Genomic DNA, 23,515 nt, shown 5'->3' on the forward strand with positions numbered 1-23,515 from the left:
TGTCTGCTCTTTAGTTTTTAAAATTTCTTGACTGTCTTAATTTTGGTGGAGTTGAGTGTAGTGAAATGTTTGGGGTTTTTTATCTTGAATCAGAAATGTGTGTCTTGAACAGAGCTGGTGTGAATCAGAATAAAAGGAAAAAAAGAAAGAGGAAATATATTTTTATGACATGACAAGACGTCCAAACTCTCAGGAAATAGGAATTTCTTTTTTCAAAAGTCCAAGAGGAATACTGATTTGAAGGGCTACCCTCAACTTAAAATCATGCCCCTGTTCGAACATCTTTTCTACCTATTGTTAAAATTAGTATCTTAAGATCATCAATACAGAATTATAAATGGTTAGACAAACAGGATTTTCCATTAATTTGTTTCTTTTATAAAGTAGCACTTTGTATGTTGGTTAATTTCCCCTGTTACTTTTAAGCAAAGAGGAAAAAAAATGTTTCAGAAAAAAATTGATTGCAAAAATACAAAGGAATAGGCAATAAGCAGAAAAAGAGAGAAGGGAACTACGGGCTGAAGGAATAATATAGCTCTTAAATGGACCTCTAAAGGGACAAGAGGTTTGCCTAAACATTCTGTACACCATGACCGCCCTGGTATATATGTATATATAAAACAAGACATCCACAGTACCGTATCACTATTATCATAATATCATGAAAAAAGGTGGAAGAATATCAGCTCTTGACATCTGTTTTCAGATCCTGCTGTTGCACATGCCTCCTCCCCATGTAGCGCTACGCCTGTCAGCAGTATCGGTTGGGCAACCAAGTGCTCCTCATTCTGAGCAGGGGCAGATTTGCCCGTTGGTATGTGGTGAAATTGCCGGCTAGGGAGTCGTGGCACCAGGCTCACAGACTGCCGTCCTTTCCATCGGGTCCCAGTGCTCGCCTCTGACTCCCCGCAGTGCACGGTGTGGGGGACCCGCTGGCCCGGGCGTGCATGGCAGGTTGGATGATGTGCACCTCTCGCTCACCGTGAAAGCATCTGACTACTGTCAGTGTCTGTCCTGAAAGTCGGAGTGTACTGGGCCGGTGCTGTAAAACGTGCACACAAATGAGAGTGCTTGGGATTGCCAGTGCGATTGGTCCGAGCATGCCTGGGACATCCATACATTATAGGCACCTCTCCAAAGGTACCTCTTTGCACCCAGAGAAGATTTCCAGGTGAAAAAAAACCCCAGTGAATCTTAGGAAATTTGGGTTGAAGTGGCCTTTGGGTCAGATAAGACTGCCTTCTCTTTGTTTCTAAAAAGACTCATGAACCAAATCGCCCCAAACCACAAATACCTGCAGCCTTGTTTTGTAATAAAATGAATATTTTCAATGGCGAGACTAAGGGAAGCTTTATGAAATGCACAGCATCAAAGGCCAGCCTTTCATTTCCATCAGCAAACGTGCCTTTCTTCAAGACCATTGATTTTTGTGGGAATTCTCAAGCGCTTAGGGTAGCCCGAGCTTAGGTACCTGGCTAAATCATCTACATCAGTAACAAATCTTTACTTGGCTTCGTTGCGAGCCAGGTTATGAACAAAGGTGCATATGAAGTATTTGACATTGTGATGGCAACAACTTAAATATATACACTTTTCCTGAGAGCCAGCCCCACCTTTTGCATTGATGGAAAATGGTCATGATAATGTTATTTATGGTTTCTCAGACTTTTTTAATACCAGAGGACCAATCTGTGGGACTAGAAAAAGGCAAGGTGTCTTGTCAGGATGTATCATTTCCTGAAGGATGGACATATTGGAACAAATAAGTTTTGGCATCCTAGTTCTTGCTATTTCTGAACCGCAGCGTGCATTGCGGTGGGAGACCTGCGGCCACGGAGCCCAGGGGGAGAACGGGGGATGAGGGGCTAGGATGGAGGCAGCGAGGAGTCCTGTTTTGCAGTGTGAGGTGAAGGCCAGGGAGCCGGGCAGGGCGCCGGGGAGGCTGGCAGGCAGGCTGGGACAGGAGGAGCAGGCGAAGGCACCGCTGCCACCCCTCCCCTCGTCCAAGTGCTTGCATTTTCCCCCGAAAGCGCTATTTTTTCAGTGTCACATGGCTTAGGTGAAACTTTCCTTGAAGTCCGTCGGTCAAGTCAGCCTGCGGCGTCAGAGCAAACGGGAACCCAGAAGCCGCAGCGCGCACAGAAAACCCGCCCGGAGGGCACGTTTTCTCCCCAAAAGCCCTGATTTTTTTGGGGTGGGGAAGGCCCCGACCCCTCAAGGAGGGAGAAGGGGGGTCCGGGGCGCGGGGAAACGGGGCTGCAGATGCAGTCTGAGCTGAAGGATGGCGCGGGAGAGGAGGAGGAGGAGGAGAGGGAGGAAGCACGACCCGAGGCGGAGGGGGGCCGCTCCGGGGGGGCCCGCCGTCGCCCCGCGCTGCCTCCCGGCTGTGGGCGGGGTGTCGCCGCCTTCGGGCCGCCGCCGGGGCGGGCCGGGCCGGGCCGGGGGGATGGCGGGGGAGGAGGAGGAGGAGGAGGAAGGGGGGAGCGGGGGTGTCATGCCGAGAGCGCGCGTCGTAGCCCGCCAGGCCGCGGCCCGACCCGCACCCCGGGGCGCAGCCCTCCGCCCTCCGCCGCTCCCCCAGGCAGGCGGCCCCGCTTCCCGCCGGGCCCGGGGCACCCGCGCCCCGGGCAGCAGCCAGCCGCGTCCCAAGCGGGCCGAGGGAAGGGGGGAAGGAGAGCGGAGCCCCCTCCGCCGCTCACAAGGAGGGAGGGGGGAAAGTTTAGCGGAGGGTGTTTGAATTAGGAGTTATCCCTAAAGAGCCTTTCCCCTGCTCTGATCCAGAGGGCAGCGCTGGGAAGAGGGGGCGGCGGCGGCGGCGAGGAGCCCTGCAACATCTGTAAAACTTGGAGGAGGCGGCGGAGAGGAGTGTGCGAGAGGGAGGAAAGCAAAAGGGACAACTTTTCCGACACGTGAGTATCTCGGCGCGATGTGTTTATTCCCCTCCTTCGATGGCTGCGCCGAGCCAAAACAATGCCGGGCGGCGGCGGCGGGGTTGGGGGGGGACGGACGGGACGGGACGGGACGGAACGGAGAGGTCCCCCCCTTCCCTCCGAAAACTGTTTGATAGCAGGCGGTGGATTTGTTGTGGGTTTTTTTTTTTTCTTTCTCCCCCTCTTCTTCTTCTTTTTCTCCTCCCCCCCCCCCGCTCTTTTTGTTGAACCAAATCAGAAATGTCAGTCAGTGCGAGTGAGTCAGAAGGGATCAGATTACAAGATCACTGAAACTGATGTCGGATCCGCACACACAGACACACACACACGCACACATACAGGCAGAGGCGCGGGCTGCTCCCCGCGGGAGGCGGGCAGGGATAAAACAACCACCAACAACACCCGTCGGCCCTCCTCTGCCGCCACCGTCCCGTGTCCGTCCCCGTCCGTCCGTCCCCCCCTCACCCCGGAGAATGCCCGCGGGCCGCGGCGGGGGCCGGCCCCGCTAGCCGCGGCGGCGGGGGAGCGGCGCGGGGGCGAGCCGCGGCGGCCCCGGCCCTCGCCCATGGGCAGCGCGGGGGCTCGGCGGCAGCGGCGGCGGCGGCAGGTACGTACCCACTTGGGCGAGAAGTTCTTTGTTCCCCGGGCTCTGCTCCGGGCCACTTTATTCCCAGCGCTCCTTCCCCGCTCCCGGCCCCCTTCCCGCTTCCCTAACTCGGAGGCGGGGGGTAGGGGGAGCGAGGGGTCTAACCCCCAAAATGGCTGTCACAGAGCGCGGGAGTTGAGGGTGAGGGGAGAGGCGGGGGCATTCCCCGCTCCGGGCCGGGGCCGGGCCGCGCCGCCCGGGCTCGGCCGGTCACGTCCCGCGGCGGAGCTGCCGATTTGCGAGCGGCAGCTGCTTTTTTATTCCTCCCCACCACCTCCCGCCTTCTCCTCGCCCCCCCTCTCCCCGAGCAACTCCCGGGCATTTTCACGCCCGTGAGGCGGGAGGCCGGCCGCAAACTTTGCAGGGGGAAAGGCGAGCGGAGCGGGGGAGAAGGCGCTGTCACATCTGGCGGGGCGGAGGGGCGCCCGGGGGGCCGGCCGTTGGGGCGGCCGTTGTTCCCCGCCGGCGGCTCCCTGAGGGGAAAGTTGCGGCCCGGCCCGGCCGGGGGGTGCGTGCGCCTTTTTGTGCGTGGGGTGGCGTGGGCGGCGCGGCGCGGGGCGCCGCTCCTCGCTGCCGCCGCCGTTGGCAGCGGGTCAGGTTGGGGAGCTGGGCGGCCGGCGGCGGGCCGGGCCGAGGCGGGAGGAGCGGGGCGGCTGCCGGCGGCCGGCGGCGGGGGTGGGGTGGTGGGGCGGGGGAGCCCCCGGGGAAGCTCCTCGGGGCCGCCCCGGGCCGGCACGGCGGCCCGTCCTCGCATCGCGCAACTTTGCAGGGTGCGGGGAGAGAGGATCCTCCGCGGTTTTAATGAGCCCGTAAAGTCGGGGTGCTGACACAACTCCTGCGCCTCCGGAGGGGCTCGCCGGCGCTCAGCCGCCGGTGCCCTCTCCCAAATCCTCGCACCACGTGAAGAGCAAAGGTAAAAGGCCCCCCCCTCCCCTCCCCACCTCACCCCCCAAATTTTCTTTTTAACCCTCTGGTGCGTAGTTTTTATCCGGTCCTGTGGGTACGGTGTCCGTGGCCTTCTGCCAGTTTGTATGTAGATATATTTATGTAAAACATTTTCTCTCAGCTCCTTGCCAGCTGTTCCACATTTTCCAGCTGCCACTTCAGTTTGAAATGATGGACTGTACGGATCTCAAAGAGCCTTTTAGTCAAAGGTACGGATAGCTGTCCGCTTGATATACAGTGTCACGTTTTAGAGGCTACTTCACTAAAGGAGTATTAGGTAGCAACCCACAGCAGAATACTCCTCGCCATCGCGCCCCTGCTACTTCCCGCTTGATTTTCAAGGCTCAATAAACGTGATTTTTTAAGCTTCAGCGTGCAGACTTCATTTCTTTTGTGTGTGCTACAGAAAAACTTGGAAGCGAAATTTTTCAGAGGCCTTGAGATACGTGGCTGATTAAATCAACAAACATTTTTGAGAGGGCACGGCTGCCCCTCTTTCTGTGCGTGATGGAGGTATCTGTTTTGAAACCGTTTAAGTCGGTGGAATAGTGAGAAATCACTAAGTTTCTCTGTGTTACAAAATTGTTTTTGATGTGGTGTTCAGCGAGATTACGGGTTGAAATCTGCAAGAACTGGCCTTAAGTAGTTTGACTATTTGTGCAATTGCATTGTAATTTGGAAAGGTGCCTCACTGATTGATTCCTATAATTATTTCATTTAGGTCCTTTATTAAAAATTAATAATGATCTGACAGTTTCTTAATTACATATGTCATGATTATTTTGAAGGAAGACGAATGCACTGTTTTAAAAGTAAAGTAACCTTAAAATGTAAAAATTGCCGTGTCCACACCACTGTATTTCAGTTGAGGAAATATATATTAAAAGTAATGGTGAATGAGTTTAGCAATGTAAACTGTAGGCAGTCTCCTGAGAGTTTATTTATATAATGAAGGTTTGGGTTTAACTAGCTAATATGTAAATACTTTCAGTTTGGTGTATAGCCCAATTCTAAACCCATAAATAATAGTAACTATGAGAGAAGGCTATTTTAAGGGGGAGGATTATTTCTTTAAAAGCAGGATTATGTGATTTTAAATGAGTAAGAAGAATGAGTAAGAAAAGGACTCCCTCAGTGTATATATGTTCTTTTAAGCAACAGTGGAAGTAAAACTGTGGCTTAAGGTGCCTAAATGAATGCACTCTTGCATTCCAATAATTGCACATGGTTTTCAGCAGGACATGCTGTTTTCCAAAGCATTTCTGTGGAAGTACTACAAAACAAAGACATCACCTGCATTTTCCTGCTTAAGTGGAGTAATGTTTTTGGCTTGAGAAGGCGTGCAGTGGCCAAGACAGCATTTACTCCTGTAAGTAATCTTCAGTTGTGAAAGATACGTTGTGCATTTTCAAACACAAAAACATTTTGTAACTAAGAAAGAATCGATGGTTATAAATCATTTCTGTTTATTTTGGAACTGGTGTGAGAGAAATCAAAATACTCAAGTTTTGAGATATCATTATAATTTGTTCATCTTGCAGATTACTTAATTTTTTAACAAGATAAATGTGTGCATTTGATACTGACCCATAAAAGTTTCAGTTACACTTCCTGCCTCGTTTTTTGGGAAAGCTATTCCACTACCTGCACTCTGTAGCGTGTTTGAATTTCATCCTGCGCATTCAAGGAAGGAATGGCATATTTCTGTGTTGCAGAGTGTTGGTGAAAAGGTAGTCATCTTTGCCTGATAAATAAGGAATCTGATGGTTATTAAAGGAGGATTTATTTGGAGTTATGGAAGGAAGCAGTTTAATGATCAGTGTTGCATGCACTCAACTATATGGAGACAGTAATGTACAAAGAAAAAGCAGACTTGAAGGAAAAGTGAATCAATGAGTCATGAAATCCTCAGGAAAACCTTAGTAATGGAATGTTAATGCTTTTAGAGTATAGTAGATTATCTTAAAAGTCAGACTTTTCTTCTTTATGCAATTGTTGTAAATCCCTAGCTAAAGAATACTTTGAAGAAGGCTTTAGTTTTTCTGGCACTCATATTCTGTAGTCGTTCTGATTGTTTTGGAAGATTGAAGAAATTTTCTGCCAACTTGCAGTTAGGCAATTAAAATGCTAAAATGGCTACAGAGGAAGCTTTTTATTCAACAAAAGGTTCAGCTGTAATAATGATTTCAAGTTGTCTTTTAACCATAGGTTTTATAGACGTCCTCCCTTTAGACTTTGTCATTTTTATAAGGGAATTGATTTGTTATACTTTAAAATCAAATAAAATGAGACAGAATAAACAAAAATAGGGCATGGGTGCTGCTGCAAACTTTTCAAGTTCTTTCAGTGAATTTTTCATCTTTACTTTTATTTGATAGGTCTGTGAAATAGAGCTGTAGACTGGCAAAGACTTTAAATGAAATTTCACACTTTGATGATTTTTTTTAAACTTTGATATATTGACAGCAAAAGGAGCTGCAAAGCTTTTATATAACTTGAGCAGTAACGCCAAGCAGCAGTCAAACGTCTCTATGCATTTGTGTTTAACTGCAGAAGAAAAACATGTCCATGGGCAGTAGAGGGTTCTTATCAACTCCCTAATCCCAGATCCCAGCAAACCTTGAGGGCATGCCTCAGATCTTGCTGAAATCATTGTAGACTCTCACAGTTTGCAGATTAAATATGCTATGTGTTCCTGGCTCCAACAACAGTTTTATGAGCTCAGTAAGCTTCCTGTTTTAAGATCCTTTTCTGAAGTTTTTAGGAGCTGCTAAAGGCGATGCTGTCTATGGCAAGTGGTACTTGTTAATTTAGGGACACTTTAGATATTTCATTCTGTTTGTAAAAATAGCCAAAATTGCTATTTTTAAATTGGAAGTCGAGTTGCACTGAAAAAAGAGCCCCTTTAAAGAGGGATTCTGTTGTTTTAATGTGTTTGTCAGTACACAAGGTTACAAAGTTTATACGAGGCTTGATTTGTTTTATGGGGGCTTGAGTTTGACTGGGCTCTTTAAAACGAGACTTTTTCAGTTGTAATTCTAAGCACAATGCAGCTTTTAGTACATAATTTCTGAGCCTCTTTTAACCAATTGTATTTGTAGCAGCTCATTAAACATACCTTTGAAGTTCTCATTCTCCTTTAAGTGTCAAAGAAGGGAAAATGTATTCTGCCAAGGGTGAATTTCAGTGAATCAGGTAGTTAACCCTGGGGTTTGTTGACCCTTCTGATCGAATGGTGTTGCACCTCAAATTCTGGGTCCGGTCTTCTTTTCTAGCTGCTAAATAGTTAACTCTTATGTTTTATTCACTGTAATCATGTTTATGTATTTGGTGTAGTAGTTTTAATTAAAAAGGAAAATACTTATTGTCCAACAACATGTGTCATGTTATTCCCGAGAGAACTTGAGCCAATTTTGTGCTTAAAGGTTATTCAATGAATGAAATTTCGAAAGCCCATTTGTCAAGGTACTGCACGGTTTCTGTTAGTTTTCAACCCCCAAATTCATTGTCTGCATGGCCCAGTCATTAGTCATCAGTGTATTAGTGCTGCCTTCAGGCAATGCTGCCCAGCACTTCTTCACACCATTATAGCTCTAAAAGTGTACTCTGCCGACTTGTAGAATTGCTGCTCTGATTTCCGCTTGGCTGGGTTTGAGGTAAGTCCCCTCCCTACCTTCCAGCTCACTCTAATCCCTGCTTTCTTTTAAGGCCGCTTTCTGCAGAGGTTTAGGGGAAAACTTTTTTAAAGATTGCGCTGGCATCATACTGTGGTTTTGTTGTGGTACACACTGTACATATAAATGGTAGCTGCATTACCTTGAAAGTGTATTAAATTGGCTGCTGATCTGAAGAGTTGGTTTCTCTCTCTTTTTAAGAACAAAACAAGAAACAAGACAATACATTGATCGTAAAAATGCCTGCAAGATTATTTAGATTACAACAAGGGGCGAACTAATTGGGATAGAACGCATTTGTCTCTAAATAGTTGCTGGGTGTCAGAGCTGATAGTATCAGAATCCACTACCAAGAAATCTGATTGAATAATTTTCTTAGCTGAAGTTTCCACTCTAATGCCAGGTGGTGGTTTTTTTTTTTGCACTGATTACCAAGACAAACAATCCTTTTTTTTTTTTAATGATGCTCAAAATGCTGCTTTATTTTTTTGGTATCTGATATTTAGGTCAGGGCTAAAGGACCCAACTAACCTTTTGGTGGTTTAGAGCTGAACCTCCCCCAGCTATGTTTGCTGCTTCGTATGATGCTCTGTTTTCTTTACATACAAATCTGTTAATGTCAGGAAAATCAACTGCGTGTAAAGAATACTTCATCCAGCTGCCGAGAGAATGAAGCCTTTATTAGATGAGATGTATGAATACCTGAAAGCGAATAGTCAGAAACACAGATCAAGTTAGTGTCACTTCAGTACAATGTCTGCTGTTCTGAACTGCGTATATTAAAACGAAATCCTAGCACTACCGATTCTTAACTAACAGGATATGTGGTTTGGTGTGGTTTTGCTTGGCTCTCCAATTCACTATGGGTGTTTTTTCTGGGAAAATAAGACAGCTGTATAATTCTATGATTACACTATTTGAACAGGGATAGTGGATTGCGAAGTAATTTATACTGCAGCAGTTCAGAGTTGTCCTGTAGTATTTTGTCAAGCTACAAAAAGGTGAAGGAATCACGATGCAGTTTTACTGCTACTATGAGACAGGTGTAAAACCTAAAGTAAACTGTAAAAGCTGAAGATAAAGTTTTATAAAGTACCTTTCACACTTGAAGTTCTTCCTGGATATATGGAGCTTTCCTAGCTCTTTTACGTGTTAAAACATCTGTGTTGGGTTAGAACGTGAAATTCTGGATGAAGGCATCCCTTAACCTGAGAGTATGCTGAGGAGATAAACAGGCTTCCAGGAATGGGACTGGTGATCAAGACATGGCACTTTCAAAAACATTCTACTTGATTCCTTTAATCTTGTTTTAAAATGCTAATTGTGAAATATGGAATACAGTCTTGTCTTCTTTCATTTGCATATCATAAGTTGGAAACACAAGGCACATCTTTGCGATAGATGTATATTAAATATATTCTTCCATGAGCTCAGTTCCTCTATAGATTGACATTGATATATAGATCTAGTTTTGATTCTAAGGAAACTTCCTTCTGTTGGGATTGATGAGATAAAGCAAGAAGTGTGAAGAAAGTGGTCATGCCATTGGAATTCACGTTTAGCTCTGGTGCTCTAAATTAGAATATTTCTGCATTTTTCTGTGGCAGTTGTAGTGGCTTCTTATTTGATGAACTAAATAAATGGCGATGCAAAGTATACCCATTACAGATGTTTGTAATTTGCTTTACCAAGCTGTTTGTCGACAAACTGGCAAGGGAAAGAAGACGACATCCTATATTGTCACCGTAAGTGTTCCTAGTGCTAATAACAGTATCAGCAGAGGAAGTCATAGGGTATGTTATCAACACAGCAAGTCTTGCTGGTTGTCCTCCTCTCTGCATATTCCTGTCCTTTCAAATCTTGAGCATATGAATGCTCTAATTCAGGTTTCATAAAACAAGTGTTTTACAGAAGGAAGTCACTATGCTGTTACTTGTTTTGGATTTAATGCAGCTGAATTCCTGAAAAAAAAATAGGGGCAAAAGCTGAGTGTAGACTTGGTAGGGAAGTTTGAAGTGTCACCGCTCATTTTAACCTATTGCTACAAACAGTAAAGTCCACAGGAGAGGTTTTTTTCCCCCTGTGCTAATTCTTTTACAGCTAATCTTACTTTGACATAATTATTAGAGTTTTTCCTGCTGCAGAGTTTGAAGCACAAGGACATGTAGGATTGCAAAACAAGCAGTAACGCAGCTTACTCTGAATTTTCTTGCAATATTCGGCAGTTTAATTGGCAGGAGTTCTGATTTCTTAAGGGTAAGTGCATTACCGTTTTTAAACCCACCCCCCTCCCCAAATATATTTACAGATTTGGAGACTTGAAAAATATGTGGCATTTTCTATTTTTTAAGAAGTAACCTTTATTCTTTCCATTGTCTCTATTTAGACAGTTTGTAAGAGAGTCAAGATGAGGAATAAAGAAACCCAAGACCATGTGATTAAAATAACAAGTGCTGAGATGCAGAGTTAATGACCTGGTTTGTTTGGTTGGTTTTGGTTGTGGGGTGGGTTTTTTCCCCCTCGTTTTAAAGTTCAGTTACTTACTCTAAAGACTCTTGGATAATGAATGGATTATGAATTTTTATCTCAGGATACATCATATCTGGAATGTAAAGCTGCTAAGATGTGTTGTAAGTTCTGGCTCTGTATCTCTCAGCTTTGTGTTGCATGTCCCCAAACAACAACTTCTGTGAGGGGTGGACCGGTTGGATCTGGGCAGTTTGACCGGAATCCTTCAGTGTTTTTATCCATTAAATTCTGTTTACTGGATAAGAATCACTTCTTTCCTGGCGAAAGGCTGTTTTATTTAGATACAGAGTGTAATCTGTTGAAGTAATAGTAAAAACATTTAATTGGGGTTATACTTAACAGCTTTCTAAATCCCGAAACAAAAGTAGAGATAATCTACTCGTAAGAGTATGTGGGTGATGTGTATTAAAAGCAACTGAGGTGCTGCCTCGGTAGAAAGTGCCACTTACTGATCCTACTGTATGTGTATGTTTTAAATATTTTCAGAACTTTTGGCAATCCAGTTTATCTGTAGCAGAAATATGTAAGCAAAGGTAATTCATCTGGAGTCGAGCAATTATTACACTTGATCGGTAGTTCAATGTACGCCATAGAATAGTTTCTCACTTAGGATCTTAATCACGAGGATGCTAATAGCACTGCTTTGCCTAGCTGATTGCCTTTGTGTTGTGATCCTGCATTATTGTTGCTACAAGCTATTTAACCTATCAGGAACAGATCAGATCATCATTAACCAGGCTTTAGGTCTAGTTGTTTTTCAGTCTTTATGGGGGGAAGAAATCAAAGGAATGTAACACAGGAAAAGACAGCAGATAGTAATGAATTTGGAAAGATTGTATTAATACATGTCGTGCCCTATAACTTGGGATATTTTTTAATTTCAAGCAACACATCCGCCTATCTGATTCTATTGGGTTTTTTTTTTCTTTCTTTCTAATTTGACTTTGCATTTCAAAACAGATTTAAGAGAAGTATGCAGTTTGCAACTAGCACAATTATAGATTATGCATGTAATTTAAATGGAGATAAGTATTGCAAAGTGTAAGATAGATACCTTTTTTCCCAACTTACTAGTGTTTTGTTGTGTATTTATATGTAGTGGATATAAGACTATTTTTTTGCTCTGTTTATATCAGTCTTAGTCTTATTGTGACCAATTGGCTCAACAGGGAAGAACTGAACAAAATTTGCCCAGGAGTAGTTAATGGGGGTTGCAGAATTCTGGTTTAGCTTACGAAGAACTGAGAAAAGATAAAACTATTTAAAAAATGTATAGTATTTAGATTAGTTCCTATAGCTATTATAAAAATGGTGAGCTGTACCAAGAGGTTAATGTTACAACTGGAAGATACTTCTTAAAATACCTGAGCACTTGTGTATTTTTCAGCAAGTACTGTCGGGGTAACTTTGTCAGTGCGGCTTTGCCAGCAGGTTTGATGGAAAGCAATGCTGAAATCTAGGTGGGTTTTGGAACTTAAATGTGCGTGAATCAAGCCTGTATAAATCAGTGTGAAATAGCTCCCATATAATAGTGTAAGATTGTCTCATGTAAATTTTGCATTTGGATGTATCTGAACAAGAAAGATTTTTTTTTATCCTTAAATAATCCCAAGGAACGGTGTAACCGGTTTTGATAAAATTGATAAAGGGTCCTTTATGGTTGAGAGAGACTGTAATTTCCTGATTGTTCTTCATGCCTCCCCTTGTGTTTTTCACTTTCATACAGTTGTGCTGTTCAAGATGTATTGTATCCCCAAAGACTGCTTCCAGTAGCGTGGATCAAAGTAGTACCTGTGAACACCCTAACTACCCAGAGTCATTTCTGAAAAATTAAACATGCTATGTTTGCTTGCACGCTGATTGGGGCACTCTGGTTGCTGATAGCAATCAGTATGAACTTCCCTACTGCTGATGTAATGATGATGAATGCTGTGACACTGCTATTTCAGACAGCTCTTCTCAGCGGATGCAAACCACTTGTTAATGAATTGAATACAACTACAGCAGCATCGAATAAAACAGGGAAAGGATTTTTTTTTTAAAAAAACAACACATTAAAAGATACCCCCTCAAAAAAAATGTAACAAATAAAGGCAGAAGAAGGTTGAAGTTCGCAAAAACATAAACCAGTCTAACAAGCAAATTGAGAATTTTAGATTCTGATTCCTGCCCAAGTGCTTATATTGAAGCAAGTAGTCTTGTTGAAGTCAGTGAGTCTGTTCGCATGAATAAAGATTTTCATGATCTGGTCTTTAAAACCAACTTGTTCAATATAAATGCAATGATTTAAAAAGTAATTCAGAGAGGAAAAAGGGGCACAGAGCTGAAGATTTCTTGGAAAATCGAAGTGTGTGTTCAGAAAGGGTCACGTTTCCTGCTCTTCCAGGCAGAGGGCTGCTCCACTGGTTTCAGTTAGCTGGCACTGTGGGTAAATGAACAAAAAGTTTTTTTTTTCTCCCCAGTATATTAATGTGATTATTTTTACTACTGTGGGGCACAGTTTTATGACCAGCATATGTAGGGACTGGAAGTTATAGAATTTCAAATTGCCGGAAAGAATTTTTTTGTTTGAAATGCATTTCCAACATACTGCCATTTGTTGACACTCCTTTTAAAAGGGACAGTTTTCCTCATTTAACTAGTTCATTCCAGTAGTTTGTTCCTAAAATTCCTCCAATCTAATACGCAATTGGGGAAAGTTTACATTTATGATTTAAAAAGAAGAGACACACCTGCAGGCAGGTTGCTGTTTTGAGAGGGATTAGGTTTAAAATGGGGATCTGGAATTAATTGTGCAGTGGGTTCAGGCTTTAGGGAAATTACAAAAGGTTCAAGCATGGTTGAATGGGAAAAAGCCATGAATGTTTGCTCTCAGGAAGGAATGTTTATCCCTCTATTTACCTATGAAAGTTCAGGCTTTCGCCCATATACTGTTACAGCATTTTCTTGCCATTCATATGCACATGGAGATGCTGGATAGCCGACAGAAACTAGCTTTCTGGTTTTTTGAAAGCAGAGCTCCTTGCTGCAGAATAGATACATATTGGCTCAGGCCTGGGGGCAGGAACAGGGAAGCCGCTGACCCACAGGCTGGGGAGAGCCGTGTACACCATCATATAAACCCCTTCGTGTTTTAATGTGAAGACGACATCAGGCTGGCTGATTTTCAGAATGCTTTTTGATCGGGGTTAGCAGCCAGTGGAAAGAAATCTTCACATCGTCCTGGACATTTTTTTTTTGGTAGACTGCAATTCTCATATTTCAGTACAATTTCTGAGAGAAAATAAAAATCACAACCAAAATTGAAGAGAATGATTCTAGAAGACATGTGTCTGGTTTGTGTTTTCGACTTGGGCTTAAGTTCGTCTTCAGGAAGAAAAGGATTTTTGGGGCACCGTGTTGATTTCCAATTGACTGCTCCCCTATCAGGCATGCTTGGCAAAACATACCAAAACACGTACCCTTAATTGTTAGTCATGCCATCTCTCCTGGCTTTCCTTACTTTCCCAGCCATGCATATCACCATGTAGTTGATACGGCCCTGGAGTGTAACTGGAGCTGCTGGAATTCTTGCAGACACCCCTGCCACACGTGCGTGGGTTGGGAGCGGAGGAAGGAAGGCACGGGAGGAAACGTCTGCAGCGTCGGGGCCATTGGCCCGTGGTGCAGGGTGTAGAGCCGAATAAGAACATTTACTCTTGCAGTGTTCCCTCTTCCATGCTGACATGAATAAAAGCAGCCTTCTGGATGTAAACTAAGCAGACGTGAACCAGAACAGGTACCAAGAGCAGATGTTTATACTAGCTCATGGCCAATTCTGCAATTTTCTGCCCAAAAGTTCACTTTAAGCTGCTACTTCAGGTCTCTGTTCTGTACCATTGTCTGCATTAGGTAGCATAAAACAGGAAAGTGATAGAAAGTGGTGGGAGGTGTGGAATTGTGTCTCCTAGTCTTCCCTCCACTAAAAAAAACCCACCCCAAACCACCAGAAAAATCTCATTGGTAGGCTGTTGGGGAAAGAAAAAAATAGCCAAGAGAATGGATGGATGCCAGTCTGAGCAGCCACATGTTGCTCTTGAATTACAGATGACCCAAAGATGCTTTTTTAGGAGATTAAAGCTGTGTTAACTTCTCACAGTCCCTTCATCTCCTTCCTTTTCTGAGCAGCGGCAGGATCGGATTGTGATGGAGGTACTGTCCTGCCATGGTGGAGAGGGGAAGGAGGTGCAGATAAGTGAGGGCTCCTTGCTCATATTTGCACAGACATCTGCGTGGCAGGAGGCGGGAGAACCACTGTAGATACCTGTCATCATTTTTGTGACCTTTGCCCAAATGTTTCACGCCACTTTGCTGGCCTTGTGAAATGGGGGCAAAGTATGTGGCTTCTTTCTTTCTAGTTGAGCAGGGAGCATAATTGTTTCCTTTCATGACTTTTAGCCAAAAGAAACAGGCTCGTGAACCGAGGACGGAAGAAAATGGGGGACAAATTCTGCAGCTCCAAGCCCAATTCAGCCCTCCAAGCTCTCACACAGTCAAACTCTTTGAGGTAGATGAACGTGCTGCCTGAATAGCAGACTTGGCCCTTGAAAGGCAAAACAGAAAAAAAATAACCACAACTGAAAATGTATAGCTTTTTAAATTCCTACAGAGACAGCAGACAAAATTACTCTTTTTAGAGAATATTAAATAACTCAAAGGAGGGTAGTCAGAGCACAAGGGGGTACATTGAAGGACTTGCTCAGGCAGTGGCCGGAGGCTGGGCAGAGGCAGATTTTGGTATTTATGTGGCCAGGGCTGTACAGAGAAAACAAGCATGATCTGGTTAGTGTGGGATGAACAGCTTGGCGGGAGTGCCAGCATCCCCCCAGTTTCTGCCAACAGAAGGGACTGAAAAGCCTGATATATATGATAACTGACCAAAGGTGTGGATGCTCTTGCGTGAGGTGTGCAAGGGGAAAGGGGGAGAAAGCATATGAAAAATTTGGAAAGGTGCTGTTTACAAAGCTCGTAGGAGATCTCGCCTGAAGGAGATTTGTGCATTGCTGGGTACAAGTGAGGGCTGTTGCAAGGTGAGTATTGTTAAGTCTCTCCTTCATATTTGAAGACACCTGGCATTCCCCTTCATGTTCTGGTGGGAAGTCGTTTTGCAGATCACAGTAATATTTATAGCACTTTCACAGGTAGATCTTGAAAGTACTCTTACAAGTACTCTGCCATGGCAGGCAGAGCTTTGTTATTCCTGTTCTTAGCAAGAAAGGATCTCAAGAGAAGACAAATGCCTAGCCGAAGGTTAGACCAGTAGGTCAGTGGCAGAGAGTCTCTGATATCTAGTCTCTGGCTGTGCTGCCTAGCTAATGATTCATTTAGTGATTGGGCTCTTCTTTGATCCCTACTGTATAACAATGAGGCTTTGGAGTGTTTTATTGTGCTATTAAAAAGAACTCCTACTAGGGAGGTGGGAAGGGGAAGGTTTACTAGACAGCTGTGTTTGTGATGAATTGGCTTTGTAGCCTTTTTTTTTTTTGGTTTTGGGTTTTTTTTTTTTTGGCCTTCAGAATTGGGGAAACAGGTTGCTAATGTAATTATACTTCATTATAGTTTACTTTGTGGCTTGTTTTGAAGCCTTTGGTTTTTTAATTCATTTAAATGTTGTTCTAGAACAGTGCAACTTCCTTCCGTTTCAGACCCCTTTAGCTAATGACTGCAGTGCTGCTCAGAGCTGAAAACACTCTTTATTTATTATTATTTTTTGTTGTTGTTGCATAGGATCGTGTTCAAACTACCGAAGTACTCAGGTTCTAAGCACGGCGTGTGCTGAATATTGATGATTTGTGTAAAGCTGACTTGGACAGACTGGTGTGCGTCAAGTTAAGCTGCAGACCAGGGCTTGGAAATGCTTGTGTTCTTCGCAGCCCAAGATCCCTGCGGTCTCGGCCTGGCATGGATACACTGCTGCACAAGCAGTGTTACCCTGTCGGAAGCTTGTGGGCTTCTTGGGTTTATGTCAGGAATGCCAAAGCTCTGAGAATAAGGAGAAGTGATCTGCAGGGTAGAAAATGAATGTATCACGGGAGATGACACTGAGAACAGCCAGGAAAGGCAGAATAACCGGCACACACCTCTGCAGAGTTTTCCATTTTCAGCATTTTCATGCAAAAGAAAGTGATCTCATTATCTGCCACTAGCAATAATATTTGCCTTTCCCTGTGGTTTTCAGGGTGTTACTCCAATGCACTTTTGTTTGAGTTAGATTTCTGAACAAACAAAGTGAGAGATGTTTACACGAGTAGGACAAGGTGTAGAGATAGACAGGATAATTCTTGCTGCAGTGTGTTCGGATAGCGTGAATGTTGAAATTTAAATATTTGGCTTCCATATTCAACATGAAGATCTGTCTTGATTTCTTTTGCGTTGTGGCAAAGTGCTCTGGACATAGGAGAAAAATACTGGCTTTTTGTCCCGGGTGCATTAAAACCGTACAGACTTGAAAAAAATGGACCTACCCATCAAGCAGCGTAGTAGTTTGTGATGCTAATTCTCTTTAAAGGCAAACATACTTATTTTTGGTGTTAGTGTTTCCTTAAATTCCTCAGGAATTCATGCATGCAAACATGATTTGATGGGCATCCAGAAATGGCCTGTGGACTGCTAATTCAGTTGTGCTGCAGGCTCTTCTTCAGGTGAGAGGTGTGAGAGGTTTTGGGCTAAGCTTTCGCATAGTATTTAAAGTTTATGGCTCTCTTGTTTCATTCAGGTATTAGTACAAGGAGAGCTGAAGTAATGAGAAGTCATCATGGAGGCGCAGTCCCATAGCTCTACCACGACGGAGAAGAAAAAAGTGGAGAATTCTATCGTGAAATGCTCCAGTCGAACAGATGTCAGTGAGAAAGCTGTTGCCTCCAGCACAACTTCCAATGGTGAGTAACAGCAGGGATTTACTAGCAGCCAACCTACAGTAATTTTATGTTCACTGCATTCCTTGTGAATTGAGCATTTGCACCTGGATCAGTGTTTGTTCTAAGGAAAGGCTGAAGAAAACGAACAAGGCGGGGTGGCGATGGTGGAAAGTGGCAGGATACAATAAAGCCTGTTTTGGCATCAGGCGTAGTCTTTTTCTTCCAGATGTTCTAATTTGAGATGTAAGTGTGCTAAGTTATTTATTATAGGAAGTTCCTGGTTTTGGCATTTTGGAAATTGTCTTGATTAGCCTGGCAGGGCTTGCAAGTGCTTTGCATTTGGCCATTGAAATCTCTTACACTAGTTAGATAATTAGTTATTACAAGAGGGACAGAAGTAGGTCTGTCAAAATTGATGGCAAAGGTTTTTTTTCTTCTCTTTTTTTACAAATAAACTTGCTCCTCACAAAGGGAGGAGTTTTTTAATGGCCAGGGACAAAATATCCAAAGCTAAAGAGTGTATCCTCCCATGAATTCATTTCAAAGTTATGAATGTACAGCTTGTAGATTTGCAAAACTGGAGTAGTTTGCTTAATTCTCCCCAGAGATTATCTCACTTGACAATTTTACATACTCTCTGCCTCTCCGGAGAGTGTGTAATCCCAGCCCTGGTCCTTTCATTGTTCAGTGTAAGAGGGCTGAGCGTATTGGTCCCTACTAATGCAAAACTCCCTTTGCATTAGGAAAGAAAATTGCTTGAAAACATGTGGGCAGAGTTTAGACCCGTGGATGTTGGATAGCTGCAGATTAACTGTTGTTTTTGGCAAATCAGTCTAATAATGGCTAAAAACGGAAGATGTCTTTCTGCATATTTGGAGTCCTGGTGTATTCCTTGCAAAACATTTTCTGGTCACCCTTTCTGCTTCCATCATGTTCACTCATCTGGGCTTGTGGTCCAGGTCAGGTTCTCACTTTGATATCTTGAAGAAAGATTTCTGCTTTCTCAAAGTAATCTCAAAATGTATCTCCCACTAGCTAAAGCAGAAAATACATGAATCCTACAGCCATACTAGAGGGGAATCTCTGTGGGTCAGTAAAAATTAGATGGCATATGTCCCATTATCCTTCTGTGTGACTGGACTTCAGATTCAAAGCAAACTCAGCACCTGCTGACCTACTAGTTGGAGTCGATCCCCATGAGAGCATAGCAACTCTTGAGCAGCTATGGAAAAAGTTGCATCAGTTTTCTAAGGCATATGAAATTAGATCCTCAGCTGGTGTAAGTCAGCACAGATCCGTTGCTGTCAATAGAATTACAGTGGTTCACATTAGCTGAAGAGTTCCCCATTGTATTTTTTTTTTCCCAATAATAGGATTTTCCACATTGGCCCAACTTTTCAAACAGATGCACACTTAAACACATACGCATATTCTTTGATGTGTCAGGGATTTGTACTCAAACTCAATATTGGCACATACCTCTGACTGTTTGGGCTAGCTTTAACGTTATTGTTAAACATTTAGATTTAGAGGGCTAAAAATAAAGCCTTCAAGATGCTTTAGCCTAATTCTGACACTGATTTACCCTGTGGTCAAATAATTTTCTTTCTCTATTCTGCCTATCAGCTTTAATGGTAATATTAGTTCTTAACTACCTGCTTCATCTTGGTGGTATATTAGTGCATGTCAGGGGCATCATACTCCCAATGGATGACTAGAAATTTTTGTCACTGGAATTGTCTCCTATTAACGGAATGAGATGCTAACGTAGTACACATCCTGGGGCCTGAGGCTGCGTTTGGTTAAGGTGATGATAGTTTCCTTTGTTTTCAGTGGGTAAGGGTTGGTCTTGTTAGTCTTTGTATTTAGGGAAGTCACCAGGATCTCCAAGGTTTGGGTTTGTAATCTACCTTCACGTATAACCAAGGAAATGACTTTCCAGAGTTACAGGGTTGGGCTTCAAAGGGATAAAAATTTCCATTCCTTCCTGGATATGAAAAATTTCCTCCTAGTGTAGAGACTCCATGGAGCATGTACCAAAACAAATACTAATACCAAAACTTTAGGAACTTAAACATGAGTACTGTTGCAATGTTTTAAAGTTTTGCTTCTTGCAGATGTGATTGTCATGATAATGAATTTTGGTTACAAGGACCAATTTGCATGAAAGCTGGAGCTTGCATCGCATTTGCATCTTTTGTTCTCTAATGCTGGAATGAGTATTACTACAGGAACATCATCATCAGTTGATATAAGACACCACTCCTACAAAACATGCAGCTTTTATTGATTCAGCGCTTCTTTTTTGCAGAGGGCTGTGGTAATGTTAAATGGTTGTGATTTGCATTTGAGTGATCTGTTAAACAAGGTAAGGTACCCTTAAAAATAAAAAAAAAAGACAGAATGATCCTTGCTGTTTTTGTCAGAAGACAGTGCTGTCATTGCAGAGCAACATCTACCTATCATACCAATGTCACCTTGTAAGCATGTCTAATATCAGTGCTTCTCTCCTTCTGGACAACGCATTAATTAGCAAAGTTTGCCGGGTAACATGTACCTGAGTGACAGCTGTCTGAGGGATCATGTAGAAACTAGTATTTTCTCAGTAGCTCTGCTGTCTTCTGAAGGAATCAGAACTTGGATCATAAATAGATTGAAAGCTGTTGGTTATGGGTTTTATGCAAAGCTTACAATCATGAAGAGACAAAGACAATGCCGTTGTTTCAACAACTCCCAAAAGTGAGTAACGCACCCAGTAGCAGAATCTATGTTAAAATGAATATTGAGTGTGGAAAACTTTTAAATCATGTGATGAGCAAACTGTTTATTGAAGAGCCTGGTGTAAACCTGGGTGCAAGGGAAAGAGAGTGGGAAAGGTGGCCTGGAAGGGCAGCTCGCGTGTCGGCCCTAACTACGCAATGCGAGTTACGAGGCCCAGACCTGTGGGTGCCCCTTGGAAGGTACCAGCTGCGCTGTAGATTCAAACAGTAAGCAAGCACGGGCCGTAGTGTACATGTTAGCCGCTTCTGCTGAGTTCCTGTCATTACTTAATACAGAAAAGATTTCTGCTGCACTCACCTAACTACAAACTCTGATTATATTGCTAAGATGCTTGCCCTGTGTTAGGTAAGGGCCTGCCAGCGTTTCCATTATAAACCCCTAATTTCAGGGATTTATAACTAAGCCATTAAAATGTGCTCCAGGCCGAAACATGTGGGGAAGGTCTTGGTGCTGGAGCAAATTAAAACTTCTTTTAAAATACATGTGATCAAAAAAGTAAAAAAAAAGAAAAAATTGTAATAACTAACAAAAATCTTTGGTGCATTTTGATCCCCAGTGGGACTTTGTAATTTGGGACCACTCTTGCTTTGTTTTCAATTCATTTTTGCAAGCTTTTGATTTTTTTCTCCTTTGTGTTTCATTTTGTGTATATCTCAACCGAACTGCACGCAGTTTACTAGGATACATTTCTTTGCAAATTATTCCTTTTACTCCTTCTTTATTTGACTGCTGTATTTACTGCTAGGCTAATATCCAAGGGGAGGAAACTGCTAAAGAAAACTGCTAACGGAGATGTTAATTCACAAAAGGGTGTGTGAATAAAAGGTTTGTGCTAGGGTACAAAGTAAGCTTACTCTTGTGCATAGTGTGTTTTGATAGCCTCAGACTGATCTGCTTTGGCGAAGTAATAACAACAACAAGTAAATACAGTTTTTATGTCATGACATGTCACTGGTATTACATGGGAGTAATGAGGCCGGTGTCCCGGACCACCTCGGTTCCGTGTTGTCAGGCCTTGTCTTCTCACACGCGCATCCCTGCCTCTTTTCTGGAGACAAGGCAGTAAGGCCCTGTTCCCTGCCATGTCAGGGCATGGATTTAGGTCATCATCCCGAAAGCTGCTGCATGCATGCACAGGTTTCTATTACGCTGTGCAAGGAATGGCTTTCTGAAGAGAGGTATCCATGACGCACAGGTTTCTATCAAGCTGGAATGGCTTTCTGAAGAGAGGTATCCATTGATAAACTCATTAAAATTAGTTCTGTGCTCCCCTGGGAGAGCCTTCGCTTGGTATTGCAGGTCATGAAACCTGCCTTGCTATACCTCCGTTGGGTAATACGGTACCTCCTGTAATTTCAAGTAATCCCAGGATTAAAAAGAAATTTTTAGGTGATGGCTGTAAACGTTGCAGGAGTCCGCGCGGCGACCTGTCTCGCTGAAGCGTGATGAACGTCGACGCGGAGGCTTGTTCTGGGCTCCTCCTCCGCGCTGCCCTGCGGCGAGCGGCGGGGCTGGCAGGGCGAGCAGCGTGCCTGCCCCTCGGCCGCCATGCCTCGCAGCCTGGCCTATGGGCTGTCGATGAGATCAGCAGCACGCTGGGTCGATACGTCAGGCTGAGCACGGCCGTGCCGGCGCAGAAAACTCGGCTCGCCCCCCTGCCCGCGCAGCCGTGCTGTCCGTGCTGGGGCAGGACCCCCCTGCACCCTGGCGCCCCGGGGAGCCGTGAGCCCCAGCGTTGCAGGGAAGTCTTGAGCTCCAGTCCAGCAAGTGCTGAAGCGAACGCCTCGCTTTAGGCACAGGAGTAGCTCTGTTGGCCCTAATGTGGGTATTTGCATGCTTACAATTAGGCAGTTGCTTTAATGCTTTACCAGGCCGGCTGCTTCGACTCTACGCTCTGCTTTGTAGGTGAATCAGATTTATGGTTAGAGTACTTCCTAAAAGGTGTTGACGAAAAAAAACCACGCTAACCTAACACAGCCCTCAGCTATATGCAATTTATTTTTTCCACTTAATCTGTAGCATGGATATAATTAATTTTTCGCTTTATTTTCTAAAAAGTACAGGGAATTTCTGTGAGGGCTGAATTAATACTTTTACAAGGCAAAGCTGCACTTTGCAGCGTTGCTTGGAGAACATTAGGAGATTGTAATGCTGTGTTCAACCCTGATTTATTTACTGTTTGGCTTGTGAATTTTGTCGGTGACTAAACTGCTTTCCTTTTTTGCACATTTTGGCTCTAAACTGATGTTTTTAATGTTGCATTAGTACAATGCAGTTATTGTATAGGGACTCCTTCAGTGTCTGACAGGCAAGCGCTTATTTTCAGTTTGATGTGTTTTGTCTAGTTTTTGACCCATGAGCTTGTTCCAGTGTAATCTGATATTTCTTATTAACCTATTACTCTGCCTTAAAAAAAAAGCTAATTATAAACGTATGTAGGTTGTGGACTTGACTACCTTTATCAGAATCAGATAGTTATTGAGAACATACTTTAAAGTGATAGAAAGCAGAAATTATTATCTTAATGATGATGTAACTTAAAACCAAGCTTGATAGATGAATAAATGAGAGGAAGTTCATGCGTCCACTTTGATTCTTTCAGAAGAAGAGCCAGCTTCATCTAGGTCTCCTTCTTTTTTTTTTTTTCTTTCTAGTAGTTCTTTCAGGGTTGAACGAGGGAAGTATTCAGCAGTCTGCAACCCCATAAGAATCCCATTTCCTGTTTAAACTTTCAGTTGGTTACTTGTCCTGCTGCTTGCTTTCAAGCTCACCATGAAATAGGTGTTAATCATAATACCCATTCTTGGCCCCCTCGTTGGACTGATGTGCTCAGGGTCCCATTGAGAGGTCAGGGTTCAAAAGAGCTTGTTAGGGATCGAGAAACATTGCCTGTACTATTTTAGTGGCTTGCAAATGGAGTCCTGAATCGATTATATGAGACCTGATTCTACAAAGTGATCAGGAGATACCCTCCTCCTCTCCTGAAATCAAAGGGGATGGAGGGGCCCTCTTTACTTCTCGTTTTCAGGTCAAGGAGGAAACAACATCCTGTGGTGTTAGGTATTGGAAGCGAAGACTTGAATGTATAGGTTTTTCTGAGGGTTTTATTATTCA

The 23,515-nt window shown here is 43.7% G+C and overlaps 1 protein-coding gene across 1 annotated transcript in view; it reads left to right on the forward strand.

Moving 5' to 3' along the window:
• Window positions 1-2,783: 2,783 nt before the first annotated feature.
• Window positions 2,784-23,515, forward strand: part of GLI3 (GLI family zinc finger 3) — a 211,960-nt gene continuing 191,228 nt past the window's right edge. Inside the window, exons 1-2 of the mRNA XM_075142959.1 lie at window positions 2,784-2,909; window positions 17,479-17,641. Of these exons, the coding sequence (XP_074999060.1) occupies window positions 17,518-17,641 (124 nt within the window). The 5' untranslated portion in view covers window positions 2,784-2,909; window positions 17,479-17,517. The remainder of the gene's footprint in view (window positions 2,910-17,478; window positions 17,642-23,515) is intronic.

Source organism: Calonectris borealis, chromosome 2 (genome assembly GCF_964195595.1).
Source record: "Calonectris borealis chromosome 2, bCalBor7.hap1.2, whole genome shotgun sequence".
Taxonomy (NCBI): Eukaryota; Metazoa; Chordata; class Aves; order Procellariiformes; family Procellariidae; genus Calonectris; species Calonectris borealis.